Source organism: Primulina eburnea, chromosome 13, assembly GCF_022965805.1.
Source record: "Primulina eburnea isolate SZY01 chromosome 13, ASM2296580v1, whole genome shotgun sequence".
In the NCBI taxonomy this organism is placed as follows: domain Eukaryota; kingdom Viridiplantae; phylum Streptophyta; class Magnoliopsida; order Lamiales; family Gesneriaceae; genus Primulina; species Primulina eburnea.
Genome location: NC_133113.1, coordinates 21,122,989 through 21,145,545, shown reverse-complemented (window position 1 = coordinate 21,145,545; position 22,557 = coordinate 21,122,989). Strand labels below are relative to the sequence as shown.

General features: G+C 34.5%; 1 protein-coding gene across 1 annotated transcript; it reads right to left on the bottom strand.

Moving 5' to 3' along the window:
- Nucleotides 1-16,873: 16,873 nt before the first annotated feature.
- Nucleotides 16,874-17,647, bottom strand: LOC140808647 (zinc finger BED domain-containing protein RICESLEEPER 2-like). Its single transcript, XM_073165785.1, has 3 exons — nt 17,219-17,647; nt 17,049-17,122; nt 16,874-16,956 (listed from the first exon to the last, which is right to left on the bottom strand). The coding sequence occupies exons 1-3, from the start codon at nt 17,643-17,645 to the stop codon at nt 16,918-16,920; spliced, it is 540 nt and encodes a 179-aa protein (XP_073021886.1). The 5' UTR covers nt 17,646-17,647; the 3' UTR covers nt 16,874-16,917.
- Between the last annotated feature and the right edge of the window lie 4,910 nt (nt 17,648-22,557).

Here is a 22,557-nt window from a genome sequence, read left to right as displayed (position 1 = left end):
GACGTTATTATAGCTATCGAGTCTGTCCAAAGGCATATTATTTTCAAACTATATACCATGAAGCAAGGTTTTTTTTTTTTAATAGATCATCATGATTCACTATAATAAAATTAACTTTTGTCTCTTTGATCGGAATGTCGTCGGGTTGTATCCATCGGATTTTACAGACTGTCCTTTACAGCCTAACCACTCAGTCGCAGCAGATGGTTCTTGATGTTGATCCTTTCAACAGCACTTAGCACAATCATGTATTGTTTTCTATATCAGGATGTATGGTAAAAAAGTTTAATTTTGAAAATAATACATGAGAGTGGTCGTAAGCCTTTATTATTTTATTTAAATATACAACATATTATTTATAGTAACCTCATGCAGAGGAGTTGAAACTTGTTTAACTACTTATAATAGTTAGAATTACAAAACATATAAACTGAAAATATTACAAATTTTATTTTGAAAGAAAAATGAAGAGGTTGAATGATGTGCTCATCTTCTTTATGTTCCGATATATATAAAAGTCTTGGTGGCTTTGAAATCCAGACTTCAAACTTGTGAATTGTATTGTCAGTTGTGGCCAATAACATCTTTTAGTTGGTGATCCACTAGTTAGTGGTTTGTCATTTTGTGGTGATTGAGTGGTTCATCATCCACTAATAGAGTGGTTGGATCACATGTCTTCTTCACTTTTGTCGAGAATCTTTTGCTTTTATTTGGTCCTCGGGGAAACGTGACTTGTGTGTACCTTCACCACTTGGATTTCTCTTCGCATTATGTTTTCGGTCAGATCCGGGTCGAAAACTTTTCCCGAATTCTGGTTTTTCTAGTTTGGGAATTATGGACATTTTTATTATGACCATCTTCTCACATGAGCCATATTATTGAATTTCCGATGCGTTTTTTTATTCTCCAGCATCTTGTTGTCATACAGAAGATTTCTTTTCTTTTCAAATATTTCTTCTGCAAAGCTTGTAGTTTTTCATGTCATGGTATTTAAAAGAAAAGATCTATTTATAAAATTTTGATAAAACTTAAATGGAAAATTTACTTTGTCAATATCTGTGAGTTAGACTCATAATTCCCATTCGCATCTAATGGAGATGTCGTCTTCAGTGAGTGATGAAACAAGTGGCGTTTCATTCTCTGGAAGATCTTTCATGAAATTCTGAATATTCATGTCTGGTCTTCTCAAACTGATGAAGAGAAAGGCTTCATACGTGCCTTTCCCAATTGGTTATTGTGTTATACTAAAAAATAAAGCTCTAGAATATCTCATCTTGACAAATAATTATTATTTGTCTATGTTTCATGAACAACTTTCTGGATCCATTTTGGTAGTGCTGAGATTTCTGAGAAGTTGGGTGATGGAGTATAAATTGAGGCAACAACCCTAAATTCATACCATGTTTTTACCTATTTGAGATAGGAATTTGGTTTCATCCAGATACTATGATACTTTTTTGCTACATCAATTCGGATTGTGGCTGGGTCGATACTTATTTTTGTTTTCAATTTCTCTTAGTTTTGTTGATATACATGAAATGGAGAAACTAAAAGCTCGTTAATACAAACCTTAGATTTTTCATTGTCAGATTGAGTTCTATGGTTGATATCTCACTCTTCAATCCTCGAGGTAAAGGGTTAACTTGAAAGCTCGAGATAAGGATCAGGAACTTCAATTTTTGCTTTGGCCGACTCATTTAAGGATGATCCTGCTTTAGCACTTGTGCTTGGGGTACTTGAATCTCTTACTCCATGTATAAAGTCTTATACTCAAAAACTCTCTATTTGAGAAACTAGTGGCTTCTCAAGTAAAAAAACTGTTTATTCAATCAGAAAGTGCTCTTATCAACTTGTTGTAGCATATCTACAACTTCTGCATTTATGATAAGATTATTGAACTCGATTTGAAGCATTTCTTAGTGTTCTATCAAATGCATCTGTATTTTCATGATGACATTGACATTAGCGTTGTTAATCTCTTGTTAAGAAATATACAAGAATATTTTCATGAGATTTAATAATATCAAAAGTCTGTCATCTCAATAATCTAGTCTTCTCGGGTTTAGATTCAATTCTATTTTTCAAGAAAACTTTTACACGTGTATTATCAGCCTTTAAGATAATTTTTTTTGCAAGTAAAAATATGGTCATTTTTCAAAAGTCGTTTTTCTTGCATAACATTCATTTACAGTGATATTACACCTTACGGCTTCTGCATCTGAGAATAGTCTACTTCAATACCTGCATGGTTGTTCTCCTTCTGGTATGAGCTTTGTAAGAACCGTTGCCCACCAATGATCATTGACATCTGTATATAATATCAAATCATTTTCATCTTGAGGATTATCCATTTTTGGGAGCTTTTTTCAAATTTCTTTTAATTGGCTTAATATTTTTGTGTGTTATTCTATCTGTAAGAATTTTGCATCCTTATTTAGTAATAGACTAAACATTTTCTTTCTTTTTGATAGATTTTTTTATGAACATTCCAGCAAATTTAACAACTCCTAAAAACTTTGAAGTTGTTTCTTGTCTTTGAGTTTTTTTGGAAAATTCTGTTTTTCACAATGTGTTATTGTATAATTATTTCTGATTAATCAATTTCTATTCTAAGAAATTCAATTTTCCTTGTTGCGATGACCACCTTATTTTCTGATAAAACAATTCATCTTTTACACATCTTAAAGAAAATATCTAAATGTTTAATATGTTTATCCATATTTTTAGATGTTATTAAAATATTTTAAATATAAACACAATAATCTTTAAATAGATTATCAATGTTTCTTTGAAATATTTTGGATGAATTAGTCAATCTTATTGGTAATAATTTCCAAATATAGAGTCCTTGTAGTGTAGAGAAAGTTGTGAATTTCTTGATTTCTTCCTTCATCCGAATTTGATAGAATCTAGATTTACAATCAAATTAAAGAATTTTTTGGCGTTGCATATCCATTTGATTAAATGCGTTCTAGTGGTATAAAATACCCATCAAACTCCAGAATTTTATTAATTTTTTTATAATTAATTATTAATCTGAGTTTGTTCCTTTTTAATTCACCGTGATTTCTTACCAGGAAACCAAGACTGCTATTGCTAATATTCTTGCTTTGACTAAATCAAGTTTAAAATGTTCTTCGATAATAATATACTTATCTTTTTTTATCTACTATTTTTAATTGGGATAGGCTTACATCTGACAAAATCATATTCCTTATCTTCCTTAATTTTAAGGCTGACTTAGAGTTGGTTTCTGTGGGGACTCGGACGCTAATCATCTTCTTAATCATCTTTGGGATTTAATTATCAATTAAGATAATCAGGGTCTAAAAATTTTTCTTTTTAAGATACAAGTGCGGAAGGTAATGGAATTAATTAATATACATATCAGTATGAAAATACAATTATTGTACATCATGCATCTAGTTCAACTAGACTAAGGATTCAACTACTATAATTAAGTAACGCAACCTATCTATATCCAAGTCCGGAATCACCACTCTAATCTCGATCTCTCATCATCTTCTTGACCCTAATCATGTCTCACCTGTTGTCATGCACACATACAAAACAAGACAACAGCCGGATACTCCGGTGAGAATAAATCCCAGTATAAACAATGTAAGCATGCAATCATATAAAACATATATAAAAGCATAAACAAACATCCAAACATGCATCTAATCTGACTACATGAATCAATAAAAATATGTATTTAAGTCAAGGTCTTGTTATCTTATCTCAACTCATTTCTAACCTAGGGATCTCGATCTAATTTAGACTTCGGCATGCTGTATCGAATGTCTACAATAGAAGTCGTTCTACATCTAAGCTCATCGATACATCGTAAGTCTAGAGTCTTAGCGGTTCTGACAAAGACTCGGCGGTTCTGCCCTAGCTAGGCTGATCTGTCCTAGACTCAAACTCTTGCTCTGCTATAATTCAATAAGCTAAACATATCAATCTGATAATTTGCAAATGTCAATGCAATGAAATAAAGTATGTGATTTAGGGAAACTCAAGTCAAACCTAACTTGAGTTCTGCAATCCCGAATCAACATTTATTTATACCTTTGTCTTCCCGGTCTGAAGAAGACGAAGTCGTGTATTCTGATCTGTCCATACCCAGTTTGGCAATGACAATCGTATAAATACAATATCAGTATATAACTCAATTCAATATATGTTCTGATCAATACTCAAATCAGTATATAATCTAATCCATGTCTGAACAAGATACAATCTAATTCATATCAACGATATCACAATACAATCGAGATCATTACTGAATCTGATCAATCTAAATCAACTGATGTTTCGACGACATAACAATACAATCTGAATAACCCCGTCAATCTGAACATCACTTATATAATACCACAACTCATAATCGATATCAGTACTAATCATAGTCTTCCATAATAACAGATCGTGATACCAAATCTATACAATCTCAGTCATATTACTTCAGAAAATCATAACAATTACAGAAACGGTCTGTTCTTTAATCTGACTTCAATTATACGATGTCTATTATAGCAGAAACACTATATTTGATTCGTATTCAATTCTGACAATATCATAAATTCAAATCATGTCTAAACATAACAAAACTTACGTCCAGTTATAGCCTGCGTCGATAGGAACACAGTACTGTAGTCGGATTCAAAAACAGACGGATGGATTTTGTACAATCGTGATCCTAAGCTTTACGGACTAATATTTCCCGAAGTTTCCTTCGTTTCTTCTTTTTCCTTGTTTATGAAATGCTTGTGTGTGTGTGTGTGTGTGTGTAAATATATATATATATATATATATATATATTGTATATATATATATATATATATATATATATATATATTATATATATATATGATACATGCATGAAGGCAAGTGGCGTTGTGCATGTTCTGCACGTTGCGCGCATATGCGTGCACAAAGTCGCGCATATGCGCCGGTAGCTCGCACCAGCATTTTGTCTGCTCGCGCATATGCGCCATTTACGTCGCACATATGCGCCAATCATTCTGTCTGTTCCGCGCATGTGCGCCATCTACGTCGTGCATATGCATCGATCATTCTCGACGTTCCGCACATGTGCGCCGATGCTTCTGTAATTCTCGCGCATGTGTGCCGATATATGTCGCGCATGTGCGCGGGAACTCTCCTTATAATTCATGTCAAATCTTCTCTCGGTTCTACCGGTCTGATCCGTTCCGTCTGTAATCATCTTAATTAATAATTAAATCATTTCAGATTAATCTCAGATTACAGTAATACAATCTCGGGCCTTACATTTCTCCCCCTCTTAGATCTGAGTTCGTCTTCGAACTCGCAAATAATCAATTCAGACATATTAGAAGAAATATATACTGAGTTTAAATCAGAAATCATCTCAATGAATCTATTTTGAAATCTCAATCTTATATTAGATTCTATCTCTCAACTAGTTTCTTTAAAATTCTGACAATCTTACTGTGTTTTCAACAACAGAATAATCTTCGTTCTGAAATATTTCTCTTTTGCGGATCTCCGATTCCAATCTGGAATAAGAATTCCAGAAGTATAATCTCATAATACCCCTCAAAATAGTTCTGACAAAATCAATCTCACAATACTGGCTATACAACATCCGTATATACCAATTAACAGCTCATAACAAATCAATTCTATTAGCTGTTATCAAATCTTTTTATCCCAGTCAAGGATATATTAAATCCTTGGCCCCAATTACCAATCGTCACTATCTGACGTTGGCATATTAAGTCTGTCTGGTCTGAGCTATCTTCATTCTCTTCTGAATTAGCTACATTTCTTTGTCATATTTCTGATCGTATCAGATCCTATCTCAGGTATCTCCGAGATATTATTCTTATACCACTGAAATCTGCAGTACTCAATGTACAATGTCTCATCTGTAGCTATCTCAATACTCGTTTGATAGCTATCCATATACAATTATTCATATAGTGACAATATGTCATGTCAACTAGTGCTAGCATCCCGCACTACAGTTCCACAAATATCTTCCAATATCTGGATAGTACGCTCTGGCTATCTGTCAGTCTGTGGATAATATATAAGAAAGCTTATGGTATATTCTGCCACAAGTACAAAATCAATCGAATTTCACAATCTGATATAATCAATCTAACATTCTGGTCAATCTGACCATTTCTTTAACATTTATCTTTGTCATCTGGTCATGTTTGTACGTCATCTTGTACAGACTAATAGATATAGATTGAACAACATGTCAATCACAATCATATCATATCACAATCTGGAAAGTATTGCAGTAATCTCATTACGAAATTTATCGAATTATACTCCCCATGTCTAGTCAGAAATATACAAATTCTGTAATAAATATTCTGATCTCTATCTTTCTATCTTCATTTATTGGCGATTCAGACATTTCAGTACAAATTCTGCCAACATTTCAGTACAAATTCTGCCATAACTGATTTAATCTGTCTATATCAAACTGTCTGTCCGAATATTATACATTCTCAGTCACCAAAATGCAACTGAATCCACTACTGTGTGTTTCTGACAATATCTGTCATTTCAGATTCGAACTATTTGATATAAAAAAATCAGTTAATAATATAAATGAAAAAAAATACCTACCTGGTATTCGTTTCTGACTATCGATATCAAATGCTGTTATACAATTCTGAAACATTTGACATCACAAGATAATCATTCTCATACAGTACGAATCACATATCTGTCACTCTGATCGATGCTCTGTTCTGATTATCGAAATCTAGTTCTGAACATTCTGATCACATTTCTGAATCAATGAAATTCTCGAATTCAACTCTGATTCGGATTGAACTGTATATAATCTCAACGGTTCACAATGATCTGTATCAAATACGACTGTAGAAATATAACAATACTCAGGCAGACACAAAACAACAATCGTATATGAAATCTGCCAACTCAGACAAAAATAAATTTCTGACATTTCTGACATATCTAAAATTTCTGAAATTTCTGATCTTCCTGATATCGGTATCATTCTCAATCACTGATCACAATCTCAACTGTGTCAAAATCAATCGGTATACTAACTTCAGATATCGCTTACTCTGAATACACTCTGTTTCAAGCAGGATTCATATCTGAATAATTTCTGTATACAATCTTCATAGTTCTTAGAATATTCAATACAATCTTTCAATATTCGATTCAATCAATCAAATGCTGCAAATATATCAAAACATCATAGATATAATGAGCATGAAATCATCAGAATATCTCTGAACATACTGAAACATGCCAAAGAGAAACACTAAATCATATGTAACTCCTGGTCGGTACTCTTCTATTGATCTTTCAATTCTTTCAATTCATTCTGTACATTCAATGTCATTCTGTGCTAAATTCTAAAGTACAAACAGTACCTGATCTCAATTCAATTCTGGAATCTATCTTTCTGATATAAAGCAAATATGAAATCTTATCTAGGCAAATATCAGCCAACTCGTACATCACTGGCAAATCTGTCAATGCTAGACTCGATTTCAGTAAGTCTACTGAATACATAAGGATACCATCTGTTCCTTTCTATAACAATCGAGTCATATACAACACAGATATCAAAGGAATTCTAAATCTAGAATCCTTACCGTGAAATCTCTACTCAACCATAGCTGGTTTGCATCTTATATTCTCCTGAAAGGAATCTATAATATTTTTGTACTTGTTCAGCATATTAATATCAATAATGCAGTCAAATCAGAAAACACAAGTACATCAAAATCTAACTCGATCTCATTCTTCTCTTACCGTAGTATAAAATATTTCACAGAAATCTTTGATATTAACATCTCCCCCAAAAGGTAAGGATATCAATACTACAGTATAAACAGACCCAACAGATATAGCATACCTCAATGCAACTCAGCCAAAGATAATCGTAGGGAATGCATTAGTATATATCAATACATATGCAGTCTAATCATAAAAGAACAGTACTTGCTACTGTATCATCAAATGCCTCTTGGGTCTGTTCCTCGGTCACTACCACCAGATGGTCCTGATCCCTGAGATCTTCGGGAATCTCGCTGTGGACAAACTCTCGCAAAGTGTCCCCGCTGTTTGCAGATATTGCAACTACCAAGTACTCCTTGGCAGTGCTCTGTAAGATGTCTTCCTCCACAAGCTCTGCAATATATTCCAGTATAACTCGGGCTGGAAACACTGGAGCTAGATGAACTACTCGGTTCACTTCCCAACTTCTTAAACTGTTTCTTCTGAATTTTCAGCAGTTCTTTCTTTTCACTACTGCTGCTGCCAATCTCAACTCTGGAAGGCAGTTGCTGTGAACCCAGTGATGGGAGATCACCTGATTCTCCTTTTTGTCCCATTAGAACCATTTCTACTCTTTTCGCTCTGTTTAATGTATCAACGAAATTAATCGATCGTTTCACATTCACCAATGAACGTATTTCCGGATTCAATCCCCGAATGAACTGATCAGATATAGCTTCATTATTCTTGCCACATGAGGGACAAAACGTAGCAAGATAAAGAACTGAGCCAAATACTCATCAAAACTCAAGTGCCCCTGTCTCAAATATGAAAACTCTGCACTTTTGTCTTGTCTGTATGATAAAGGGAAAAATCTTTGATAAAATTCAACCTCAAAAATTTTCCACGTAATTCGTGAATTACATTGTTCCAAAGCTTCTTTGGTTATTAGCCACCAATTCCTTGCAATCTCCTGTAGCTGGTTCTCAATCAGTGTAATTCTACAATCATCTGTGAAACCAAGAAATTCAAATAGAATTTCTATGTCTTCTAATCAATTCTCACAGTCGACTGTCATCTCAGTACCCTTCAGAATCGACGGTTGAAATGACTGAAACTTCTTCAATTCTATTTCTATCAAAATTTCTGACACACCCATCTGGCTAGTCGAAGTACTACCTCTTTCTGGAATTCTTCGAGGCGGTATATCTGATTATCAAACAGATTAGTACACAATCTATACAATCTGTCTCAGCCCTCCTCTGATCATATATCTCTGATCCAGAATCGGTTCTGATTCACTCTTGATAAATACATGCTGTAATCAACTCAGATAGCAATACAACATGTAATAAGGAAAGCAATAACTCATGCTAGCACACATAATGTAGATCAACATTATAATAAATCTCATGCTAGCAATCACATGCACGGAAAGAAAATTCAATCTACCCCGCTTATTCTTTTCTATCTTAGTCTAAAGGATCTATCGCTCTGATACCACCTGTTGTGGGGACCCGGACGCTAATCATCTTCTTAATCATCTTTGGGATTTAATTATCAATTAAGATAATCAGGGTCTAAAAATTTTTCTTTTTAAGATGCAAGTGCGGAAGGTAATGGAATTAATTAATATACATATCAGTATGAAAATACAATTCTTGTACATCATGCATCTAGTTCAACTAGACTAAGGTTCAACTACTATAATTAAGTAACGCAACCTATCTATATCCAAGTCCGGAATCACCACTCTAATCTCGATCTCTCATCATCTTCTTGACCCTAATCCTGTCTCACCTGTTGTCATGCACACATACAAAACAAGACAACAGCCGGATACTCCGGTGAGAATAAATCTCAGTATAAACAATGTAAGCATGCAATCATATAAAACATATATAAAAGCATAAACAAACATCCAAACATGCATCTAATCTGACTACATGAATCAATACAAATATGTATTTAAGTCAAGGTCTTGTTATCTTATCTGAACTCATTTCTAAACTAGGGATCCCGATCTAATTTAGACTTCGGCATGCTGTATCGAATGTCTACAATAGAAGTTGTTCTACATCTAAGCTCATCGATACACCGTAAGTCTAGAGTCTTAGCGGTTCTGACAAAGACTCGGCGGTTCTGCCCTAGCTAGGCTGATCTGTCCTAGACTCAAACTCTTGCTCTGCTATAATTCAATAAGCTAAACATATCAATCTGATAATTTGCAAATGTCAATGCAATGAAATAAAGTATGTGATTTAGGGAAACTCAAGTCAAACCTAACTAGAGTTCTGCAATCCCGAATCAACATTTATTTATACCTTTGTCTTCCCGGTCTGACGAATACGAAGTCGTGTATTCTGATCTGTCCATACCCAGTCTGGCAATGACAATCGTATAAATACAATATCAGTATTTAACTCAATTCAATATCTGTTCTGATCAATACTCAAATCAGTATATAATCTAATCCATGTCTGAAAAAGGTACAATCTAATTCATATCAACGATATCACCATAGAATCGAGATCATTACTGAATCTGATCAATCTAAATCAACTGATGTTTCGACGGCATAACAATACAATCTGAATAACCTCGTCAATCTGAACATCACTTATATAATACCACAACTCATAATCGATATCAGTACTAATCATAGTCTTCAATAATAACAGATCGTGATACCAAATCTATACAATCTCAGTCATATTACTTCAGAAAATCATAACAATTACAGAAACAGTCTGTTCTTTAATCTGACTTCAATTATACGATGTCTATTATAGCAGAAACACTATATTTGATTCGTATTCAATTCTGACAATATCATAAATTCAAATCATGTCTAAACGTAACAAAACTTACGTCCAGTTATAGCCTGCATCGATAGGAACACAGTACTGTAGTCGGATTAAAAAATAGACGGATGGATTTTGCACAATCGCGATCCTAAGCATTACGGACTAATATTTCCCGAAGTTTCCCGAAGTTTCCTTCGTTTCAACTGATACGCGCAAGCAAATTCGGCAACTGAACTTATCAACGGAAGTCAGTTGATACAATGATACAAAGTAAACTGATCAGTTGGAACTGATCACTTAAAAACATTCAGCCGAATATCTTAAAGTCTCTCAACTGAAGATGTCTCGGGAAAGAACAAAGAAGACATAACAGAGCACAAGAACGCCGCACAACAACCAAGACTACTTAAGACAACGCATTCCGGACAAAGCAATTAAGACGCCAAACTACAATCATTGAAGAGAACATTGCCCAAGGAATGATGAAGTGGCAATCAACGGATACTAGAATTCAAATGCATATCAAAGTTACCGTTGAAAGAGAAGTATAAATATGACTGAAGAACAGCAGAAAAATAAGAGACGATCACTCAATCTTAAGCTTACTGTTACTCTGTCAAAATCTCATCTCACTTTCATTTGAATTACTCGTAGCAATCAAGGCTACAATCTGAGCTTATTAGCACTCTCTAAAAGTTGTTAGATTCAATTGTGCTAATATCAGTTACGCACTGAGAATATTGTGTAGACTAAGAGTTTCAGTTTTGGCAGTTGTAAGTCCAAACTGAAGTGGGTCTGTACAAGTATTGTACTTGATCAAAGTCTTTTAGTGAATATCCTATCCTTGTGATAGAAGGGGTGACGTAGGAGTAATTAAATTCTCCGAACATCCAGAAACATCTCTTACATATTTCTTTCAGTTTCGTATTCTATCTTTCAGTCAGTTACTTTCCGCAACTACTCTAGTTTAACTGATTGTTATTGACCAACAAGATTCCGAGATTCAGTTTGTCACTAAACTGAACTCAAATATTGTTAAAGAACAATTTTAAGTGTAAGTGTAAGGCCCGAGAATTGGATTACCGTAATTGAAATGATTTGGATATATTTACCGTAATCTGAGATAAATCTCGGATGGACTCTTGATTAATTAAAGTGATTATAGACGGAACGGAGTGGACCGGGAAAGACGAGAACAGACGCGAAATTTATGTGCGGGGGTGTGTAGTCGTGCACATGCACGACGGGATGCGCGAGTATGCGCGCATCGGGCAAAATCTTTTGCGCACATGCGCGACGAGTAAGTGCGCACATGCGCATAATGTCCAGAACCTCTCGCGCATATGCGCCGAGATGGTGCGCGCATATGCGCGAGGGACAATTGTGCGGAGACAGTAGGTCTCGCGCATATGTGCGGTGTTAGTGCGCGCATATGCGCGAGCACTCCAGTAGCAAAATTTGGATAGAACGCTCGGCGCATATGCGTAGGGACTTGGGCGCGCATATGCGCCAGTCATGCAAAACGTAAGGATGCCACTTGGTTTGTATGAGCAACGTGTGTGTGTGTATATATATATATATATATATATATATATATATATATATATATGCATACGAACGTTCAATTCTCTTAAAATTGAGAAAGGGCCGAGTAAGCTTCATGGAAATCCTTACGCCTTTTTATTTCAATCCGTCCGTCTGTTTTTGAATCCGAGTACAGTACTGAGTTCCTATCAACGCAGGCTACAACAAGACGTAAGTTTTGTTACGTTTAGACATGATTTGAAATTATGATATTGTCAGAATTGAATAGGATTCATATATGATGTTCTTGTCATGTTAGACATCATAGAATCGAAGTCAGATTGAAGAACGGACTAGTTATGTAATTGTTATGATTTTTGGAGTCGATTTGACTGAGATTTCATATCAGATGTGTGTTGTTATTGAGATTATGAGTTGAACTGATACCGATTATGAGTTCTGGTATTATATCTGTGATGTTGGGACTGACGGGATTATTGAGACTGTATTGTTATGCAGTCAAAACATCAGTTAATTGATATTGATCAGTTTATGTTTTGATTTGAGAATTGATCAGAACAGATTCTGAATTGAGTTATATATTGATATTGTGTCTGTTCGGTATTGTTATTATCAGATTGAGAATAGACAGAGTTGAATTCGGGAATTCGTCTTCATCAGAGCGGGAAGATAAAGGTATAAGTCAATGTGTATTGGGAGATCGACTTGAGTCGGTTTAGACTTGAGTTTCCCTAAATCACATACTTTATTTTATTGCATTGATATTTGCATGTATTTGATTGATATACTTGTTCTCTTGATATATAGATAGCAGGTATCAGATTACTTGTTCTCTTGATATATAGACAGCAAGTATTAGTCGAGCAATCTTATGACAGAAGTGCCTAATAGTGGTGGGATCGCCACGGGCACATTGCACGATGTCATGAGATAGTGTATTGGCGGTAGTGCCATAGTCTGTCACCGGATGTTTGGCTATCGATGTGGATAGAATTAGAGCTTTTTCTATTACTGGTGGTCGATACTATATCGATGTGGATATAATTATAGCTTATTCTATTACTGGTGATCGATACTATATCGATGTGGATAGAATCAGAGCTTCTTCTATTACTGTTGATCGATTTTATATCGATGTGGATAGAATTAGAGCTTTTTCTATTACTGGTGATCGATACTGTATCGATGTGGATAGAATCATAGCTTGTTCTATTACTGGTGATCGATTTTATATCGATGTGGATAGAATCAGAACTTCTTCTATTACTGGTGATCGATACCATATTGATGTGGATAGAATTGGTCTTTCTTCTATTACCGGTGATCAATATGAAATGCCAACGTCTGGGAACCGGGATCCCTAGGCTAGGATTGAGTCTAGTCTAAAACGTAGAATCAAGAGTCTGATTGACAGTTTATATTAATTATGTTCCTGAATATGGTACATGTCGATGATGTTCCTGATTAGGGTACATGTTTAGAATATAATTTATTCCTGTTATTGATTCATGTCATGATTTTTATATATGTTATGACTTTCTGTTATATGCTTTTATATTGTTTATATGATTGCATGTATACATGATTTATACTGGGATATTTATATCTCACCGGAGTTATCCGGCTGTTGTCTTGTTTGTATGTGTACATGGCAACAGGTGGGATAGGATCAGGGACAAGAAGAGAACGAGGCTGGACTAGATAGCGTGGAGATCCAGGCTCAGAAGCAACTTAGGATTCAGCACTGACTTGTAGTTGAACCTAGTCGGATTATTGTAGATAATACAATAATTGTATGTTTATGTTTAATGTGTAGTTTGAATTTAATTACATTACGTTTGCGCTTTGCATTTTTAAAAAAAAATTAGACCCTGTTTATTATAAATGATTAAATATTCCTAAAGACAATGAAGGAATGAATTAGCGTCCGAGTCCCCACAGTAAGTGTTTATTCAACCCCCCCTTCTAAACACTCTTGTTACGACAACCGATCCTATCATATACGATACATGCATGAAGGCAAGTGGCGTTGTGCATGTTCTGCACGTTGCGTGCATATGTGCGCACAAAGTCGCGCATATACGTCGGTAGCTCGCACCAGCATTTTGTCTGCTCGTGCATATGCGCCATTTACGTCGCGCATATGCGCCAATCATTCTGTCTGTTCCGCGCATGTGCGCCATCTACGTCGCGCATATGCCCCGATCATTCTGGACGTTCCGCGCATGTGCGCGCATTCAAGTCGCGCATGTGCGCCGATGCTTCTGTAATTCTCGCGCATGTGCGCCGATACATGTCGCGCATGTGTGCGGGAACTCTCCTTATAATTCATGTCAAATCTTCTCTCGGTTCTCCCGTTCTGATCCGTTCCGTCTATAATCATCTTAATTAATAATTAAATCATTTCAGATTAATCTCATATTACAGTAATACAATCTCGGGCCTTACAGTTTCTGACTCACCATGCCAAGGGATATCCAGTGTTGTTTTCTTTTTATAATTTTCTTGACATCTTCTAGAGATACTTTTGATTTGAACTCTACATCATTCTGGTGTAAAGCTATTTTGAGAAATTATATTTCTTCTGGTTAGAGGTTTTGATGTACACTCAATTGAAACATCATTTATCCAAACTGTTTAGAATCCTTCATTTTTGTGTTCAGGAGTTTTCCTTCATCACCATAGTTGCTGCGAAACTGGATTGACAATTTTTTGTAAAATGTCTCTCTCACGCTCTGGACTATGACTTTGTAACCACATGATATTGTGAACATTAATATTCTAATCTCATTTTCTTGTATATGATTTAAACAATTGCAAGAAACTATTTCCTAGCAGCATGTTTGCAACTGTATCATGAAAATAAATCGGTAGTGTTTTCACCTTGTACCAAGGTGTTTTCCAGCACTCTCGATTAATACTTCTGTCATCTCAATCATTTTATGTAAAATTAAGATTCTCTTGGAGAAATCTCGTCCAACAATATGAGGTGAAAACACTACTCATTTTATTGTAAATTCCTTCTCCAGAATCAATGTAAGCAGCAAAATATTCTACTAGGATTCATATTGAAAATGGCTTGTGGTAATTGGATTTCCCACATTCTATCCGCTGTCATTAATTACATTTCATTCTGTAGACGCTTTCAAGGTTTGTGTTCCTCGAGAAACTCTAACCCAAGAACCAATTGATATAGTTCTTTTCCTAGAATTCCTTTGTTATGAACTTCTAACCCCCAATATTGATAATTCCTTGGTAAGTTCCTATCCTATATTATTTCAAATTGAAGGATCGTATGCTAGCACCTTCGAAGATGCTTCAAGCACTAAATTTTCCAATGAACTGCAATAGCTCGTGTTCTAAGAATGTTAACACCGATGAATTAAATCGAGTTTGGTTTTAAGAACAAGCGGAAAATACTCGAAGTAATCATTCGTGAAGAAAGTTGTTATATTTGAAAACAATTTAACTAATGTAAACTGAATAACTGAAAAGGGGTAGATCAGTTTTTGCATTCATTAGTTCAGTTATGGTGACAACTGAACTGACGGATACTCTTGCTGATCCAAACAGTTTGAAAATAACAGTTAATCAGTTAAATACACAAGATATGTTTATGGATGTTTGGAGACTTCAACTGCTTCTTCGTCATCCCTTCTACCACATCGGGTAGGATTCACTAGAATACTTTGATTTATACAACTACTTGTACAAACCCACCCAACTTAAGAATTACCCACTTCCTAACTAAACTCCTAGCCTAGACTGAAGGCAACACCTTCTAGCCAACACTTCTTTAATGTCTATGTGTCAAAGACTACATACACAAGTTTAACGTCTTTTTGCAAGACTGTATTTGGGTGGTGGTGAGAGTGTTTGTGTGTGAGAACTGAACAAAGATGTTCTCACACACTGAGGGAAATAAGCTTCTAAACTAAGCTGATATGACTGTGAAGAGTTTCCTCTGACCTGATTGCTTCTGAAAGCTGATGTACAATATGCGTGCCCTTTCACACTCTCTGGAATATTGTTGTTGGTCTCTCACTTTCTTGAGTCTTCACTGATCTTCATCTTCCATTTATAGGCGCGAATTTAGATCGTACAGTGAGACTCGTTTATTGTATCTGTTGCATTTTGAATTCGTTCCTTGGACTTTGTGTCTCGACTTTTTGATTGCCCCTCTGAAATGTTTTGTCTTTAATGCTCTGATGCAACGTTTATTATTGTCCTTTGACTGGACAAATTTTTGTACTTGTGCATAGCTGTAATCTACTAGAAAGAGCTTGTCTTGATCTATAACTGAAAGATTTTGACTGATGCTCCGAACTAGTCAGTTGAAGTGACTAGGGATGACAATGGGTAGGGTATGGGTCGATTGAATACATCAATCCCCATACCCATTTATTAAATTCATCTCCATACCCATCGGGTATTGAATTTCATAATCATCCTCATACCCATCGGATTATCGGATACACATACCCTACCCAAATACCCTATTATCATATACAATTGAATTTTTAAAATTTAAATTGTTTCAATGAAGTTATGAATATTTAAAAAATTATTTAAATGAACAATCAGAAAAATTATTAATGATAAAAATTTGCAAAATAAACTTTATAAAAAAATAACAAAATATTAAAAATAATTTATATTAATTGAAAAAAAAGTACGCAATTCAACAAAAATATAGTAGAATTTACATCATATCCAAAAATTCATAATTCAATTTATTAATCAACTATGAGCTACCCCTAGTTTAATCATATGTAAACATTATCAATCCAAAATCAAACAACTAATCGTACATGTCTTCATCACTTGACATTGTAGTGTCCTGCAAAATGATGAAGAACAACATAAATAATTGACCCAACAGTTTATTTTCAATGTCAAATTTAACAAAATTAAATTGTATTAAAGACTTACAACATCAACATCAATAGTGTCCTCATCATATTCAACTGAAGAGTAATATGCTTCTGTTTCTTGTGAACTTGTAGCTACAAAATTCAAAGAAAAAAATCATTATTGTATATTGTAAATTAATAATATTTTTGTTCAAAAACAATAAAAACTAAAAATGCAATTTATATTACATTGTTTCTCATTCAATAACCAACTTTGAGTGCACATCAATGCTTCTATGATTTTTGGATGAAGCCTGCTTCTATGGGAACTCATCAATCTGCCACCAGTACTAAATGATGATTCGGAAGCCACCGTTGATATTGGAATGGCAAGCAGATCTCGTGTCATCCTCATCAAAGTGGGATATTTGATTCCATTGGTCTTCCACAACTCCAATATGTCAAAACCAACATTTCTAGGCAACACTTTGTCTTCCAAATAATGATCTAGCTCAGTCTTCATATCAGTGTAAACATCACACTCAATTGCTACTTCTTTATCGAAACTATCCAAAAAATCATCAGTACTTGTATTGAATATAGTCTCCGTTGATCTTTGTTCAACACTGGTATAACCATTATTATTTGTATAATCGTCAAGCAAATCATAGCACATCTTTTTAATCTTTCTAACAGGCTCTTTAAAACTAATCTCTCCATATGTTCTTTTGAAACAATACTCAACTAACTTTTTCTTATATCTGGATCTAAAAATAGTAGCTATTCCCATAACTCCATGAATATCACACCAATACTTCTCAAATTTGGAAAGCATCCTTTCATTCATGAAAGAAATTACCTTGTTAGGAGATGTGGTCCATAGGCGTCGTATGGGTTACTCATAGAACTCTTAAGCCCATGAACTTAAGTTTGTGCCTCCCCAGGATCGAACCCAAGATCACATGGATATATAGATACTTGGCACAATCCAACGGGTTTTACAATCCACACCAATTTTTTAGCATTCATATTGTGTACTACAATCCGTGCCACATCATCAAACTTTTGCTCTCTTTTAGGAGATGCTCTCCAATATGTGACACTTTCACGAATTTTCTCTACACTAGGTGCAATGATATCCAAATCATCTTGGACCACTAAATTCAAAATATGAGCATCACAACACATATGAAGTAAAAACCCTTGCATCATAAGTGTAGAAAGATCAAGCTTATGCATCATATAGTTCTTAAGAGAATCATTAGTGGAACAATTATCAACAGTAATGGTGGATATTTTCCTATCAATATTCCAATCCATCATAGACTTAACTATCACATTAGCAAGGACTTCTGAGGTATGTGGAGAACGAACATAAGCAAACCTACATAATTCAATTAAAATAATGTATATATGTAAGTATCTATTTAACTGAAATCATAAAAGTGTGAAAAATATTACATATTTGAGTGACAAATAGAATATATATCTCAAAATACGACCTTGCAAAGTCCAATTATCATCTATGAAATGGGCAGTCAAAGCCAAAAATCCTTTCCTCTGATTAGATGCAGTTCACATGTCGGTGGTTAAAGCAATTGTGCCTTTATTAGATTCCAATAAACTCAATACTTTTGTCTTTTCTGTCTTGAGAAATTTTGGAAGTTATTAACAAACTTGGGACTAAACGTATATGCGTATTGGAATTATTTTATTCAAAGCTATTTGGATTAGGTAAGTTTGAATTTCAAATTTATGGGATATTTGTTCATATGGAAATTTTTAGTGAAATAAAAACAAAAGGGAATTAGTTGTGTTCAATATAAGTTATCAATTGATGAATATTAAGATTTCTACCAAGTAAGAAATCTAAAAGCTTGATATGGGGATTCTAGAATTCTATGGGTTATAAGTGAAATTGATTTAGTAAAATTAGTCTAATGCTACCATGGGCTAACCTATTAAGTTTATATGCTAGAATTAAGTAAGCATTAAGGACACGTAAGAATGCGATATTCGTTTCAATGAGGAAAGTCCAAGGGTCTTAGGCCTCAACTATATTGTAATTAGGATTTGAAGGACTTTAAAATATAGGTAAGAGATTGATATGATATATTTTGGGTTTTATGGATTAACGTTACTCGAGGATTAAGATTTGCAACTATTTTATATTTGAGATGTACTTGTAAATAGTTAAGTTACGTAAGTTTGGTGACGTAAGATAAAGATTCGATTCAAGGATCTTAGGCTAATATTATTAAGGAATTGAGATAAGGTTAAATTTTTAAGTGTATTACCAATGATAGAAGTCGATCAGTAAAGTTTGGTACTAAGATTTCTTAAGTTGAACAGCATAAAGGACAATGTAATAGGTTGATAAACAATACGAGTATAATATAAGAAAAGTAAGGTGCGATAAGTTTGGACATCCATCTCTAGTATGAGAAACTGCGGGAAGTCAAAATTCGGGGCTATAGTTGAATAGAACTAAGTCACCATAAGTTGTTTTCAGTTGCGATTCACAAACGAGGATTTTGGTAGACAAATTTATTTAGGATTGAGGAGACGTAAGGACAACTTAATATTTATCTTATCAGAGTAGCGCATCGGAAGCGTGTATTATTAGGATTCTAGAATTAAGAGTCAAAACTTTTTGTTTATCAAAGATAAGCGAATTTCGAGGACGAAATTTCTTTTAAGGGAGGAAGGATTGTAGAACCCGTAATTTAGATTACGTATAAGTCATGCATAATTCTAGTATTTAAATTAAAACGATTTTTATTGTATGAGTATTTAAATTCTTTTCTTTAAATTTATTTATTTTACGCAGTAGTTTAATTGTTATCTTTTCAGTTAAATAAGTGAGGCCGGACTGGAGATGGAGTATTGAGATAAGCTAATAAAGACTTATTTAAGAAGGGGTAATTTAGCATGTTAGTAAATATATTCTTAAACAAGTTGGCATGCATGCAAGTTATTAAACTTCTTTGATATTTTATTAAATTATTTTAAAGGATAAAATGCATGTTTATTTTATTAAATTGTGTTTAATTATTTTATGCATAATTCATGCATGATAGGATTTAATTCATGAAATTCATGCATTAGGATTTCTATATGCATTTCACGTTCAAACGAGGATCGGAAACCGGAGAATTTTCAGAAAAATTATTTTATTATACGATTTATTTTTATAAATTAAGTTAAGGTATTTTTAAGGGTATTTCTCAAAAATGGGATTTTATTTGGGTATTTTCACTCGCAAGACTTTATTGTTAACGGTACGCAAATTTTATCGAATCTGGAGACTTTTTAATGGTTCGGCTATTATTTTCAAAATCTTTTCAACACGAAATATTTTTCGGGAGCGTGTTTGGATTTAATCGGCCAACTTTTAAGCTTGTTGGGCTTAAAATCCTTTTCAAACCCCTAATTGTCTTTTTAGGCCCATTAATTGTGTGTTTAACCATCTAATTATTATATAACAAGCCATTAACCCTAAACCTAGTCATTCTCCACCCCACCCCTCCAATCAGCAACCCCCTTCGTGAATTGCAGCAGCAAGGTTTTTCGGTGGTGCCTTTTCCTTCAAATTCAAGCGCTACTCCACATCTCGGTTGCTTCCCTTCGAGCATTTGTGCACAAAATATTATCAGGCATGCCACGTACTGTTGTTTTGCATCTTACACGCCATATACATACTGATGTGTGATTTTTTTATTACAAGAAATCTTCGATCCAGTTTAATGCATGAAGGGTTTTGTCGGTTTGTTCATGTTGTGCTTCCTTGATTGTTCAACTCACGTTTTTGTTTCACGTGCAAGGGGCTGCGGTTTAGGGACTGGTAAGGGACTGATGTTAGTGTCAAGATGTGGTTTGAGGCTTGAAACAAATCGCCAATGCTGTAGGGTGAGAGAGCTAGGGATTGTAGTGTAGTGGGCGGCTTAAGGAAATGGGACTCGGTTATGAGATTTGGGAGGCTAGAGATTTGAAGGGGGCTGTGGCTTGCATGAGATGATTTGCGTGGGTTCAGTAGGTTCACGGGAGTCCTAAGATGGTCTAAGGAGGGTTGAGTCGGGGCTGGACCAATCAAGCGGAGGCTAAAGCGCATGAAAGGGGACGTGAGGTACTAGGATACGTAGTTAAGGAAATTGCTGGAATTTCCAGCTACTGTTCAGGAGTGGTTCGTATGTTTAAGAGCTTAGTTTTGGGGTTGTTAGGGTCTTTTAAGTGTTTACTAAGTGTGGTAAAAAGATGGGAAAGTTTTAGTTAATTTTCTTTTCGATTCGGGTTAAAATCGGAACTCCGAACCGAGTTTTAAAATGAATTAGATAAGCGGTGAATTATGCTCAAGTTTACGTCTAGGAAATCTTTAAAAAATGTTTTTGGGACATTTTAAGGAGTTGGTAAGCTTCGGATCAAAATAATGAGTTTTGGATTTATCCGGGATTTAATTACCGCACGAAACATTAATTAAAGAATTAATTGAAACGCCTAGATTTAAGCTTAATAAAATTATGGAAAATTATATTTAAGCTCAAATAATTATTAGAAGTTCAAGTTTTTAATTTGGGAATTTTATGCTAAGGTTTGATTTAATTCGGGATTAAAGCGCATTAGTAAATTGTATTTAAGGATTAATTTAAAAGTCATCAATTTAAGCTAAATAAAAATATGATAAAATTCTTATAGGCTTAAATAATTATTTGGGAAATGTTAGAGTAATGGAATTAAGAAAAGGTCACAAACATGGAATTTTACGCCTAGAGGCAAAATGGTAATTTTTGGGTTTCCAGGGGCAAAATGGTCATTTTGCACCTGGGGTGAGATGTTGGTCCTGGCAGCGCCCTGAGCACAAATCATGATATTTTTAAATGTTCATGCATCACGTTTACGATTTTTACGATATTATAATAATTATGGTTCATGCTTGGTTTAAAGGAATTAAGAGAGAAAATGTAAGAAAGTGAAGAGCACTCCGTCTCCGCCGCGCCGCGTCGTTATTTCGTTTGTTTTCTGTCAAAACAAACCAAGGCATGTTTATATCTTCTTTCACTCTTCAATCAAACCATATAGGTATTTTTAAATATCGCAAGTACATGATTTTAATGCAAGAAGATCGAAATTATTCATATTTAATTATGTTGGTTAATTATATTACGTGCATAGAAAATATTCATTTTTGAGATTTATGCGATATTGCTTGTTGCCATCTCACTATCATGGGAGCATTATTTCACCCGGTCGCCAGTTACCGGTCATGGGATTATTATTTCACCCGGTCGTCAGTTACCGGTCATGGGAGCATTATTCTACCCGGTCGCCAGTTACCGGTCAGTTCAGTTCAGTGCAGGGGCCACTTGCGTAGACCATAATCTCAACAGAAAATTATAACATGCTATTTCAGTACAGGGCTCCGAGGAGCAAACATTTTCACTATGATTTTCAGTTCAGTTATGCACGTATTATAATTGCTCATGATAAATTATTTTCACGATTATGCCTCATGACATGATAATTTTACTCCCATGCAAATTTTACTATATTATTTACTCGTTATTTACGATATATTCATGCTGAGTCTTTAG

Coding starts and splice junctions, on each gene's coding strand:
- LOC140808647 (XM_073165785.1), bottom strand. CDS start 17,645: ATGTGCTATGATTTGCTTGACGATTATACAAATAATAATGGTTATACC. Junction 17,123..17,218: donor GTTATTGAATGAGAAACAAT/GTAATATAAATT, acceptor TGAATTTTGTAG/CTACAAGTTCACAAGAAACA. Junction 16,957..17,048: donor ACACTATTGATGTTGATGTT/GTAAGTCTTTAA, acceptor ATCATTTTGCAG/GACACTACAATGTCAAGTGA.